Consider the following 14,512-nt stretch of genomic DNA (forward strand, 5'->3'; position numbering starts at 1 on the left):
TACAAATAATGGCATCAAATTCATAATGCAGGTTTTTTGATTTTGTGAAACCTGTCGTGTCGCAATTTTTGCAATAAGAAAAACATCACAAAAATTTCTGAATTTATTGTATCTGTTTTTGTTCAAATACATATAATCATTGTACATGGTTCATTTGTTAAAGCAATATAACATAATGGTACCTATATTTCATTGTGTAGGCCATATTTGAAATGATAACCACAGTTAAAATTATTTTTTATTTTTTCTGAAATCTTAGCACAAACCACTAGTACAAATATATTATATATATATTGTAAATCATTCACAATAATACATTTTTTGTAAATAGTTTTAATTCCTGATGGCACATATCATATAAATTCAGAACAGATCTAACAATATGGAAATTATCGACACAGTCGATAATACTGTTAAAACTAAAAGAGTCTTTGTTTTTTTCAGGCCTCTAATTCAACACAAATTTCTAGTTTATGCAAAAACAGCATTCAGTTCTTTGAAATTAGGATGTTTTAGGAAATTAGTGTAATTATTGTCAGCTATTTTTGTACATAATTTTTAAAGTCAAAATTATAATACCAGCAGAGTTTTATACTTTATATGATGATGTAATACTTTCCCCTACATCTTTATAAATGAAATGGGTATAACTTTGGTATTGGCCCTGAAATTAAATGCATTTGTGAGCTTATCTGATAAGTAGAATAAAATGTTGAATGTATGTATTTCTATGCAACATTGGTATTTTTGTTCAAACATAACATTGAAAAGTTGTGTATAGATAAGATAAATTTATTTTATTATAGTGTCACATATTGATTGACATAATAAAGTACACAATATATATATATATCATCAGTTAAAACATTCAATCAATATCCAGCCATTAAATTGACTTATTAGACACTTTTAAAATTCTATAAGGGTTTGTTCAACTCAAAATTTATTGGTCATGTAAGGTGCCCAGGGAAAACTCAATCAGGTGCGAGAGATTGCCCCATACAACAAACAAGAAGATGTATATTTTACTTCATCAACCCTATCTTAATGTTTCAAAACAATATTTGTCAATCATAACATACCAAACAGCCATTGACAAACACAAAATGTTCAACTAGCAATGATGATATGTGTAGCAAAAAAGAGCTCTTAGGTATTTGAACACACTAATCCGTCATTTATGTATACACAATTGAATTTCGTCCCACTTTAAGCAATGACAAGTGTAATATAGTCATTTATAAACACTTGTTCATTTCCAATCCCCTGCCATGACATTAAGGCATCTTTCACATGGTGTTTTAGCTGAATCTGAGGTATATCTTCTACAACGTTCACACATATTCTGTGTTGCTGCTGATATAATTAACATATACTGTTCTGGTTGTTTTATATCTTCTACAATAAAGAGGACAAAATGTAATATAATATCAATTTACCATTTTACTACATTATTGTGTTGCTTTGTATTTTTGTTGTTGTATGTTTTATTACTGTATTTCATGTATATTATGGACTTAGCTTTATCATTTTATGTCATTTGATTAAAAAATATGTGTACTTCATTTGAATCAACTACATTCTAGTTTTATCTTAATTCATAAGCTCATATTCCTAGATGTTTTGTCTTGCATTCTTTCTCAATGGAAGATTAACTGCAGAGCTGTTAAATTGTGTCACAAAAGCCACTTTCATAAACTGTAGGTAACCAGGCCATAATATTGCCATGAGGTTTTTTTAATGTTGCAAGCTTTTTTATTGTATATAGTTAACTTGGCAGTTAATTCCAGAATTTTTGCTGCTTAAATAAAAAATATTGTATTTTAGGTCTCTAGAATAAGTATATTCTATTATGTGATATTTCTTCAATGGGAGTAAGTTCATTAAATACCTGTGTCTAAATAAACATTATAACAAGTGCGATAATGTCAATCTATGTATTGCCTGTAAGCTCCCTATTTGCATATCAAATAACATCACTTTGACCAATATAATATTATTGAACACTTTAATGAAAACCTCATGTGGTACCCTAAAATTGACAAATTTGAACATGTTCCAATGTATTTGTTTACATATCAAGTTAAATAACTTACTGCCACTGATAAACCTATGTATATAAATGTATTTATAACCAATTCCTTTGGAGCAATATTTTGGAAAAAAAGTTGCAAAGGTACTTATATTTAATAATGAGGCAAATTGAAAGAGGAAAATAAATCAGTTATTATTGTTCAAGATGTTTCAAAGACAAATGAATTATAATCAAAAAATGTTAGAAATCACAGGTATTCATCAGTGAAACATACAATATATTTGTAATTTTAATAGCATACCTTGTACATAAACATTACATACTCCATCTTCTGCTGAAACATCCTCTGGAATTGTGGGTAATGGCTTTTTAGTTATCACAGTATAAGATGTCTGCATTATTTCAGTCAATGGCGATGAACAGGAAGTCTCTTCCATTTGGAAATTCTATAAAACATATTTCCAAATTCTTGACAATTTAAACAAAATGCTACATCTGTAACTATTCAAATAATGGAAACATTCAAAACCAAGAAAAATGTTATATATTTTTATGAAACCTAAAATGATTTATGGCCAGTGCAATAAAAAGGTTGTTACCAAAGATTTTATAAACCTTAGTGCAACTGCATGGAAAATGGGTCTTTTGCAGTGGTTTTCTGACAACAATATATTTAAAAACTAAGGTTCTTCCGGACTCTAGCAAACAGTTCTGCTTTAATTTTTTCCTCAAAATTATGACATACTCCTTTGGCTTTCTGTAATTTTGACAATTACCATTTCTTATGAAGGTCAAAACACCAAAGCACAAATAAATTAAGTTCACATACTGCCAACTTAAAAAAAAACGCCTTTGGGATTGTGTGTGTGTGACAACATTTTTTAAGGGTAAAAATTTTTGTGGCATTTTTTGTATGTTTTTGTTATCAATGTTGATTAACTATAACTGACAGGACAATAATCTGTAATCTCTAAGAAAATGAGATTTGACAATGCTTATACAACTGCATACAAAATATCAACATTTGCCTTAAACTAATCTAATCACAAACTTTAACATGTAAGCTATGGGATAAAAATGACAACAATATAAGGATCAGTAACACTGAAATGTCAAATGAACATTCCTTAATTTGCTGTAACAACCATGCTCTGCTGTCTTGAGTTGGTTTGGGGGAAAGAAGCTGTATCACCTGTTGGTGTTGTTGTTTTTCATAGTAAGGAGATAAATTAAGGTTGAATTAGTGTCTATCTGTATCTTCTTTTCCATTGGGAATATATGTTCACAATCTTTGTCAGTAGAAGTCACTGACAGGCTTTAAATTGTTCTGAAACTGGAAGGATTCTTAATGAAGAACAGAACTGCTTTGAAATGTCATCCAGTCCTTTCTGATTCTCTATGACAGAAGGAACGTCATATCCTTTGCACTGATTTTGTCAACCAGTCACTGAATTAAACATCTATATCAGTCTCCAATGTTAGATACCAACTTTAAGCAATACATTACTTCATTTTAGACAGCATAATAAACATTTTGCAAGTGATAATCATACCTGCCGACTTTCACGATTTAGGCGTGTTCTACACGATTTTGACCCTTTGTCCTGATTACACGATCGTGATCTTAAAAATAGCCCAAAAACATGATTTTATGAAAATTTACACGAAAAAAATTTTTGTTCCCGATTTTGAACTTTTCCCAAGGGAGACAAATCGTGATCACCTAATTTTATCCAATCAAAAGTCGGTGATCACGCATTCATCAGTTGATTAATGTCGGCATTGTCAACAATCAAAGAATCGAAGTTGTTTTTCTTGGCTTGGGTGTTAGAATCATAAAAATCGTGATCATGAAGGGCAAGTTATCACTTGCAAAATGGTTCTTTCGCCGCTTAAGAAGAAAAAGCGTGTTGCTTCGTGCAAATACTTGGAGAAATGGGAGACCGATGTAAAGTTCAGTGGCTGGTTGTCAAAATCAACGTTTATGGTTGTCACATGCCTTTTGTAAAGTTTGCAACAGAAACTTTAAAGTTGACCACGGTGGCCTCAATGACGTCTCCAAACATGCTAGTACTGCTCTTCACCAGAAGTCATTCCACGCACCTTTTAATAGTACCTTTTGTATATTTGACATTACACCTGTTGATATTGATCTATAATATAGACTATATTATATACTGTTGCCTTTTTGTTATTAAATTATAAAAATGATTTTTTTTTTTCTTTACAATGTATCAGATAAACATAACAAGAAATCTTACTGGTGTTTATCACAATAAAAACAGTACAACATTCATAAAATTAAAAAAGAAGGGTTATAACCTCATCTTCCAAAAATAAAAGTATTCCACTATTTCTTGAGCCAAATCAGCACACACGAAAAAATGCCGCGAACAACTTTGACCCTTAAAAATGGTGTCTCGCACAAAAACCCCCATTTGCATTTTCAAAAGTTGGCAGGTATGGATAATTCATCCACCATGATCATGATTTTCATAATTGTAACATACAAGATCGGGTAAAAACAACTTTGTATTTAACACTAGTTTTCGACATTTGATGGTTTACAATGTTGCCATTAATCAGGAGACAGCATGATCTCATTCAAAACTGCTTTTGATGGTTAATTATCAATGCTAACAATTGTCTCCCTTGGGAAGAGTACAAAACATTAAAAAATAACAAATTTAGGTAATATTTTACAAAATCTTGTTTTGGGGCTTTTTACAAGACTGTGATCTTGCATTTGGGGTAAGAGGTTAAAATAATGTAGTTCACGTCTTAATGGTGTTAGTTGACAGGTATGAGTTCAGTATCTATGTAAGTTCTCCAGCTCAATATCTATGGACATAATAAAAATATGCCTACAAAATTGTGGTATATCAGAATTACAAAATAACAGACAAAGGTACAACAATATTCAATGGCCATTGAACCTATCTAATGACTTGATTTTTCGATATTAACATAGAGATGCCATGACATCAAATTTTTGTAACTTACTGTTAAAACTTCATATAAAAGATGGCTAGCATAAATTATAACATCAAACTCTACAGGGTTTTCAGAAACAATGACACTATTTAAGTGGTCTTTGATATCTAACACAGGCTTGATAAGGTTGGCTGATGATTTGTCATACCAGTTAGGATCTAAGTCACACCAACCACCTTTAAAAATACTGTCATCTGTAATAAACAAAACAAAATGTTACTATATATTTTTACTCTATCAAATACACATTCTGTCATATTGCATGCTATGGTTTGTCCAAGTAACATTATAAACAGTGCTGCTTTATACATGAGGTTTTAGTAACGAAAAAATTATACATTATCCCATTGGTTTCTCTGACCAATAGTAATCACTTTAACAGCAATGTATGTCATGGTGACTTAATTGTTGCAGAGCTATTAAGTAATATGTATAGAATTATTGTGATGAAATATATTTGATTTCTTGAGAAATGGAATTGATTGCTAGTAGTTGCAGTGACTACATATTGAACTAGAGGTCAAATGACCCAAATGTTGCTGAATTTGTTAAATATAAATGCATATACTAAAATTGATTTCTGAGAAAAGGTCTTCGACAATAAACTTAATTAACTGGCAGATGCGCAGACAGAAGTAAATCAACAAAGTGAAACTCTTGTTATTTTGGGACAGGGCATCTAATAGTAATACTCCAACTTCATGCTAACCTTTATGTTGCTCTAAATTTGGATAATATTGATATAACTCTTCAGCAAAATGAGGTAATATTGGTGCTAGGGCTCTCATGACAACATTGATAATGTGATACTGCACAAACTGACTAGACTGACGTCTCAGAGATTCTTTATCAGAACAATATAACCTGAAACAGTATAAATTGTACAATACATGGCTATGGAAGAAAAAGAGCACTAAAAACATTAATAATTTTTTTGAAGTGATAAATATCTGTTTTTTCGTCATGTTAGAATGTCATTCCAAATGTAAAAACAGTTATGAACACATACAATAATAGTCTTTACCAAAGTAGTTAAATATCTAATAAATTCAATATCATGACTCAACTGACAGTTATCAAACCCAATGACAATGTATGTATCACCAGCATATGCGACCTGAAAGTTGTTCCATTTATCATTTATTCAAAATGACTCAACTATGATAGTTATAGTATCATAACAAAGATAGAAATTCTAAATTGCTGAGATACTATTAGAGTTGAGTTTGTGAAGGTGCTAACATTTTGGATTCAATTGACTTAAATTGGGATGTTATTAAAAAAATATAAAATAAATATCTATTATCATATACTAACCTGTCTTTGATAATACTACAATAAAAATTAGAAACTTCAATATTGATAAACTTTTCCACAGTTTGCATAACTTTACCATATCTATACTCATCATAATGTCCAGACACCTAAAAATAAAAATGTACATCATATTCTAGAAACATAATAGTATGGTGATTATATGAAACTAAACTAAATACATTTTGTAATGTTTTGATTGTGGTGAAAGATCAAACATTTACGATTAAAGTCAAATATCTCCAAAACAAAATGTCAGAAAATAATCAAATGGGGGTTACTTTTCTTGGTTCAGGTAGTAATGTGTTTCATACAATTCTATGAAATTATTATGAAGTTTTCATACAAAAGGTGATATTATCACCACCCCCTTTTTAAAGGTAAAGTCATACAACTTTAGAGTGACAATTGAGGCAATTTTTAAACATTTTACATTATTAGGATGTTTAAGTTTCATTGATTATGAAGTACCAATTTCTGCTTCACATTTCACAAAATAGAATAAAAGCTGAGTACATTTCAGGAAAAGGTGCATTCCCAGATCAAATCATAGATTCTTTGATTCATTGATAATTCTGTACTTTAAAAGTTTTTGTAAACAATGTCTATAGAAACAAAATAAGGTTTTGCATATAATTTTACTTCCAAGAAAAGAGTGATAAATTCTCATATATATAAACATCACTTTAAAACATGATAACAACTAATAAACTAAGTACTGTATAAAGACTAGGATCCTATAGCTGCACAGTTGAACAGTGCTGAACTACCTTCAAATTATAATAATCTTTAAATAATTACATTTTCCTTGACTTTTACCTGTTTTCCAAACTGATGAAGCAGATGTAACATGTATCTGTCTTGAGGCCACAGCTGATGCATTGATAAAGACAAGTTGTCAAAATCATTAACATTACCTAGCAAATACCGCAGAACTTTTCTTATCTGTGATAAAAAAAACACAAGAAATTCTTTTGTTACTTGAATTGAGAAGTTTTGGTCTCCATAACATGACTGTTTACAGCTTTTTTTAAAGCTTGTTTATCTAAATGTCTACTTAAAGATATACAAAAAAGGGAAGTTTCTGGGTTAAAAAGTGTATTTGATTGCAGAAAGAAGAACCCTTAATCACCTTGCCAGAGCAATCCACCTACTGGCATTCACATACAATAATACAATGTGCCTTCCATGCAACCTTTCCAAAAGCTTTTCAGTCTGTTAAGGCACCACATTCTGCTATCAATATCAATAAATGAAACCATTTTGTTTTGTGTGCAAGTTTGTCACACTGATATTTTACATGCTATGCCTCAAGTTTATTAACTTCGTTGAAATATTGAGTCATATCAAAATGTTTGGCAAATTTTTTTTTAATGTTAGATTCATGAGAAACAAATCCTGGCAATAAACGGTACTTTTTTTTTGGTAAATTAGTGCATCATTAACAATAAAATGCTCTGCAGGGTGGAACTTATGGTACAATTTCATAGAGATCCATACATTTATACACAAGTTATTGTCCTGACACAAGAAAAATGCTTGTTTTTGGCCCCTAATTCCTAAACATTTAGGACAATAACCCCCAAAATTACTCACAAACTTCCTTTTGTGATACAATTTCATAGAGATTCATACACTTATACTCAAGTTATTGTCTGGAAACCAATGTATTTAGACAATGACGACGACATCACCATACCATTATACCGCAGCAAAAATTTTGCGGTCATATAAAAATGTCATTATTGATATTCCCATACATACAAATCTTATACCTTATACATTTCTTCATTGCACTTTTCCAATATGGTTGGACCAATCATAACATTTGATTGTAAATTACACTCTGCTGACCATAGTCTTAAAACATCTGCCCCATAAGATGGCTCCTTAGATTTATTCTGAAAAACATAATAATACAGAAGTAGATTTTAAAACTTATAAAAATTTACAAAACTACTAAATTATCCTTTAACTTTCTTTTCTTAGTGTTTTGATATTGTCTTCTTCATTTCAATTAAATTTAACCAAAAAAAACCAAAAATTATTCATACTTAATATATACCTTTAGAAAATAAGTAAGACATGTATATGTCATTTCCATTTGGTATCCAAAATGATTTTGGTTTAATTTTGCATATTTAACCTTTATTTACAAAAAAGGAATAGATGTATTCATGCCAAAGAAAATGAACAAATACTGCATCAATGAATACATATGCCTAAATTTGGGTTGGAATTTTGTTTACAAGCATTACCAGACAAGTTTAAAAATTATATAAATATTGATTCATTAATTTACATTATACATACACTAAATTGTAAACTGTATTGTTATAAATTAGGCTGTTATTTTGTTTGAATTGTTTCAACTTTTGTCATATAGAGGCCGTTTATAGACATTTATATGCTATTGGATTTGCTCATTGTTGGAAGCTAATTACATCCACTTCATTTGAACTCTGGTGGGTAGTTGTCTCATTGGCAATTATACCACATCTCCTTGTTTTTTTACTAAAACAGGCGAAACATATTAAAGAAGCCTGAAGATTGAAAGTATATGACTGATTATTCTGCTTATCATACGTACATGTCATAATGGAACCAGGGGTGGACAAGCTAAATTTAATGTTTCACCTGTTTTAATGATCATGATGAATTTTATGTTGATAGCCTTTCAGATAAATTTTTTACTGCAGGTACCACATAAACATAACATTCTCATCAGGTCATGCTATGAAAAATCCTGCCAGACAGACAATGTACACCATGAATACTAAATACACCAATTATTCTTGATCTATTGCTTACCGTATCTGTGAAACTAACCTAAACACAAAAACTTAAGTTCACCATTAAAATCAAGTTTATGTCAGATGAACCCTACTATATGGACATGTACACCTTACAATTATTCCATACACAAATTTGTATATAAGAAACAGCCCTAACCATGAACACTTAACATTGCGCTATGAACCATGAAAATAAAGTCAAGGTCAAATGAACCCTTACAGACAGACATGTTCACCTTATAATATTTCCATACATCAAAAAAGTTGACCTATTGTTATAGTAGCTGAGAACGAACCTAACCAAGAAAACTTAACATTGACCAATGAACATTGTAAATGTGGTCAGGGTAAGATAAACCCAGCGGGACAAACATAAAATACGTAGTTTGCTTAAAGCATTTGAGAGAAACACAAAAGCTAAACATTGACGGGTGAACCATGAAAATGAGGTCAATGTCAAATGAACCCGGCCAGACAGACATGATCACTTTACAGTAAGTCCATACATTTATAGTTGACCTAATGCTTATAGTATCTGAAGAAATTGATTTAACCTCAAAATCTTAAAGTTTATCACTTATCAATGACATTTCAAAGTTCAAAGTCAGGTCAGTCCCATCAGACAAACAAGTAGACCTAGCAATAATTTAATGTTCCAAATATAGTTGATCTATTTTTCTCATGATATGTGAGAAAATCACAGGATAAAAAAACTTTACAGTTTTTTTAAGCAGTTCCTGAACCATGAAAATGAGGCCCAGGACAGTGGACATATGCAAGACAGAAACTTCAGAACATAAGGAATCTGTATACAAGATAAGAAGTATCCAAGTTTTCCAACTTCTGAAAAGCTTTATAAAAATAGTTTATTCCATTGCTGCTTCTGCCAGATCTATATGCCTATGTTTTGCAGGTAAGACAAAAAACTATTAGCTCATTCAATTTCTCATTTGTTATATCAAAATTCAATGAGTCAACATGAATACCTTTTTTCAGATATATTTATTATAAATATGCTTACAGTAGTTACAGGTCTTAGTTATTCAATTATATGTTGTTACAAGGTACAGATTTTTTTTAATACTTTCTTCAAGTGCATAATTTTCTTGTGTTAAGGTGTCCTTTTTAGGGTAATCTGTGCTTTTTGGTAATCTTTGACAACCATATACAAAAGAATTTTCAATCACAACCCCCCTGTTAAGGTTTACCTTTCCTCCATTTATAACTATTTCAGGATCTATTACATTTCCTACTGATTTGGACATTTTCTTTCCTTCCTCATCTACAGCAAAACCATGTACAAGAAGAGACCTAAAATGCAACAACTATCAATATTCAAAAAACAATATTGCATATTTAACAGGAATGTTTTTTTTTTCTTATTTAGCAGGTAAGCTTTCAACTTATGAGCTGCGTCGGATAGAAATCGACCTTATGCAAGTGTATGTATACATGTACATATATAAGACTTTGATTGATTTGGAACAATCAAATACGAAATAAAAGAGGAATTTTGGTCTATTTTGTAGGAGTTCTTATAACAGCGCAATTTTCAAACAGTTAAAAACTTTCCGTAGAGATATCTTCAACCCTAAATAGATTAACAGATGTATTGATATTCATTTGCATAAGGTCAATTTCTATCCGACGCAGCTCTTATTATAAATGAGCTATATCATATTAGCCAAAACTATTCAAATTTCTTTTTCTGCTACAAATTTGTCAAGCTAAAATAATAAATACTGGAGTAAACTCAAAGTATCATGTGATAATTAAAAACAAGATTTTTTTTACCTTTATTTTATACAAAAAAAAACAATACTTGGTTAAATTCACACTGAAACAGTACCAGAAATATGGAATAAACATAATTGGACATCGTATGGAGAATAATCATTGTCATTTTGCTTAGTTTCTTCTGCTACCTATTCTAACATTGAACTAGGACTTCTTTTAAACTGAGTTTTACAGTGCGTATCACTGTGAATATTCCACATTGGCTAGAGGTATAGGGGAAGGATTGAGATCTCACAAAACATTTTAAAAGCCACAGTTCTGCAGCTGTCCCACGTCAGGAACCTCTAGCCTTTGTTAGTCTTGTGCATTTTTTAATCTTGATCCATTTATATGTTTTGGAGTTTAGTGTGGCACACATTTTCCTGAAATAGTATACATTATTGTTTAAGGGCCTGCTGAAGCCTGCCTCTGGGTTTGGGATTTTCTCGCTGCGTTGAAGACCCATTGGTGGACTTGGGCTGTTTTCTGCTCTTTGGTTGGGTGGTTGTCTCTTTGACACATTCCCATTTCTTGGGTTGTTGTCTCTTTGACACATTCCCATTTTTTGGGTTGTTGTCTCTTTGACACATTCCCAGTTTCAATTCTCAATTCTATAATATAAAGTTTACAAACTTGTAAGGAGCAGTGCCAGTTAAGGCTACACTGGTTAGCAATGAAGACTGAAACCATCCACCAAACTGATCTAAGCCTTCTAAATATAAATCTGCCTTCTGTTCTCCTACAATGAAACTTAAATAACAAGTCAAGGGCCTCAGAAAGATTGTTCTGGTCACTTCAAAATAGCAGTCCATAAGTAAAAGGTCAATTCACAATTGATGATTTGTTTATAATAGGTAAAATAATTGCAGAGCAATAATTAATGTTAGTTTTTTACCCAAGTACTCTATTTACAGTAAACTCAACATTGCATTGAGTGAAGGGATCATTTAATGAAATCAGACACACTTAGGATGAATTTAATCAATTTTTCAATGAGTTTGGTATAGAGAAGAGTTTTCAAAGTATTTCCAAGAAGGTACAATGGAAAATATGTCAGCTGACATTGCAGACTTTTGATGGGATCATCAGATGTAAGTGCAAAGGGAAACATCACAGGACAGTATACATATAAAAATAAGGAAATGAGGCATTATTGATAATGAGACAACTATCCACCAAAGCTCAAATGGAATGAATGTACATTTCAAATTGGTTGGACCAATTTTTATCTGAATTTTAAAAATATATTTTTCCAAAAAGAAGGTCTTATTAGTTCATTTTTTTAATAACAAAAAGTGATATTATTTGTCAAATACTCATATGTGAATAGTATTCTTTAGATTTTTACAAAATATTAGTCTGTCAGATATAAGTAATAATATAAATGAATATTGTTTAATTGCATCAGTGGTCATCTTTTTAGGTAGACGATATCCTTAAATTCAAGAGAACCCTAAAAGAGCAATTCAAATTTTTTTGGTTCCAAATACGCAGTTTACTGTCAATACAATCAAGGATGAATATGGGAGTGTTAAAGAAAATTTCTATTTATTGTTATAACTGCCACTATTTTTGTTGACATTGTCATTTGATATGTTGATAGGAGATTGATGCAAAATTTGGTCCACATTGAGCATAGAGTATAAGAGAAAAATATTTTAGAAAAATTTCTAGCAAACAGATGGATGCCAAGTTAAGACAATGGTTAAAATAAATGGAGAGGGAACAGGCTGGCTGCTTACAGGTAAAACTTGAAATTCAAAACAGGACAATTCTTTCTATGCATTGAATTTATTTTTGATGTCAGTTTTCACCATGTGAAAATTACAAATGTGTGGTTTACTATTAAAGCATTAAATTTATGGCTCAAGGTCTGGATCCAAACTTGTTAAAAAGATTATTCAGTACCTGATAAAACAGCAGCCCATGATATTCCACTGTCAAACCATATGTCTAATATATCTTCTCCCTTGACATAATCTGATGCCTTTCCTAATCCCATCTGATAAAGAATGAAATAAACATTCAAAGAAATATGTACAAAAGTAACTGACTTCAATACATTGTTCTATAAATTCAGAAATTATTGCTACATTTATTATAGTGATTTTTGAAGAATGAACAATTATTGATATTTCTGATAATTGTATCAGATATCAGAATATGAGTTCTTATTATTGCGATCCTCACATAGTCGCATTAATAAAAACCTCACAATAATTTCTGAATTTACAGTATTCGGTATAACTCTGCACAAAAACATGATAAGGATGAAAGAATGTGCACAAATCAAATTATATCATATGTTTAATTGATGTAATTGTTTTACCCATTACCAGTAAAACAAATGAAAAAACCCCAAATACAACCCAGATGGATACACAAAAACTCAAATGAATCATTAACTAAATCAGTTAGTTTGATGCACCAGATAAAGGATTTTATTAGATTTTCTTATCCTATGATTTCATGAAAATCTCTAGCCAACAAATGCAAATAAATTACCTTTGTTAACATATCTGTTGGAAGTAATTCCTCTTCAGAAAGCTTCCACCAACAATCACTACCATGTTCTAAGACAAGGGATTTCAAATGATCTATGGTTGCTCTGAAAATATATTTGTAATAAGTTTCATAAGGAACCAGTAACTTTTTTATCCTTTGGCATATACTTAAGATATTTGGTATATGAGTGCAGCATCTCAAGATGCTGTGTTGCATATCATGGAAAATGAACTCTAACCTTTGACCTATAAGGACTTAGGTCAAATAATTGAATTTTCTTTGTCCTACCCAAAACCATATATATTCTTACTTGTCTCAATAAGATCTTTTTAGTTCACCATATCTTTGTCACAGGGGATATGCCACACCCCTGCATGTCATTTATTGTTAAATAGCGTTAAAACGGTTCATATCCCCACCCCTCAACCATATATATTCTAATTGTCACAAGAGCTTTCAAACACCATTGAATTTTTCCTGGGGGACATGCCCCACCTCATATTGTAATTTTTTTTATATCAACAACTGTTCAGATACTTACCCCTTAACCAAATATATTTTAAACTACCATCACAATGCCTTTTAAGTGCACTATAGATTTGTCTATGTGGGGGTTTGGGGGTTATGCTCCATACCTTCATACCATGAATTGTTAAAGTATATTGAAAACAGCTAAGATTCCCAACCGTTTACCATATATATAAATATTCTTATTTGTCATGACAATATCTTTTCAATACTAGACATTGTAGGTTCTTTATCTTTCCTTGGGTGACTTCAAGAGTTGAATGGCATTAGTTTTAGTCAACCAAAACAGTTCCATATAGAAATATGATTTAACATCTATTTAACACAATTTTTGATCTGAATTTCATCCAGATTAACACATTTAATCTGAAAACCAGAGGTTATATGAGCAGACATTTCATTCCAAACAAATAAAGTAATACATGTAGCCATAACAAAATATTAAATAGAAAAAATCTGCAAATTTCAGTAATTTCCAGCATTGGTGAAGGCAAAGGCAAAGATGCATTAGGGGATGTTTAACCCTATCACTTGTCATAATATTGAACCAGTTTGGTTAAATATG

General features: G+C 30.9%; 1 protein-coding gene across 1 annotated transcript in view; it reads right to left on the bottom strand.

Moving 5' to 3' along the window:
* Positions 1-225: 225 nt before the first annotated feature.
* The window catches only part of LOC127698386 (isoleucine--tRNA ligase, mitochondrial-like), a 30,886-nt gene continuing 16,599 nt past the window's right edge, over positions 226-14,512 (bottom strand). Inside the window, exons 13-23 of the mRNA XM_052201821.1 lie at positions 13,420-13,522; positions 12,823-12,916; positions 11,548-11,653; positions 10,347-10,449; positions 8,119-8,244; positions 7,163-7,288; positions 6,347-6,453; positions 5,739-5,893; positions 5,039-5,223; positions 2,337-2,481; positions 226-1,398 (exon numbers count right to left, since the gene is read on the bottom strand). Coding sequence (XP_052057781.1) covers positions 1,253-1,398; positions 2,337-2,481; positions 5,039-5,223; positions 5,739-5,893; positions 6,347-6,453; positions 7,163-7,288; positions 8,119-8,244; positions 10,347-10,449; positions 11,548-11,653; positions 12,823-12,916; positions 13,420-13,522 — 1,396 coding nt within the window. The 3' untranslated portion in view covers positions 226-1,252. The remainder of the gene's footprint in view (positions 1,399-2,336; positions 2,482-5,038; positions 5,224-5,738; positions 5,894-6,346; positions 6,454-7,162; positions 7,289-8,118; positions 8,245-10,346; positions 10,450-11,547; positions 11,654-12,822; positions 12,917-13,419; positions 13,523-14,512) is intronic.

Source organism: Mytilus californianus, unplaced genomic scaffold (assembly GCF_021869535.1).
Source record: "Mytilus californianus isolate M0D057914Y unplaced genomic scaffold, xbMytCali1.0.p SCAF_4, whole genome shotgun sequence".
Classification (NCBI taxonomy): Eukaryota; Metazoa; Mollusca; class Bivalvia; order Mytilida; family Mytilidae; genus Mytilus; species Mytilus californianus.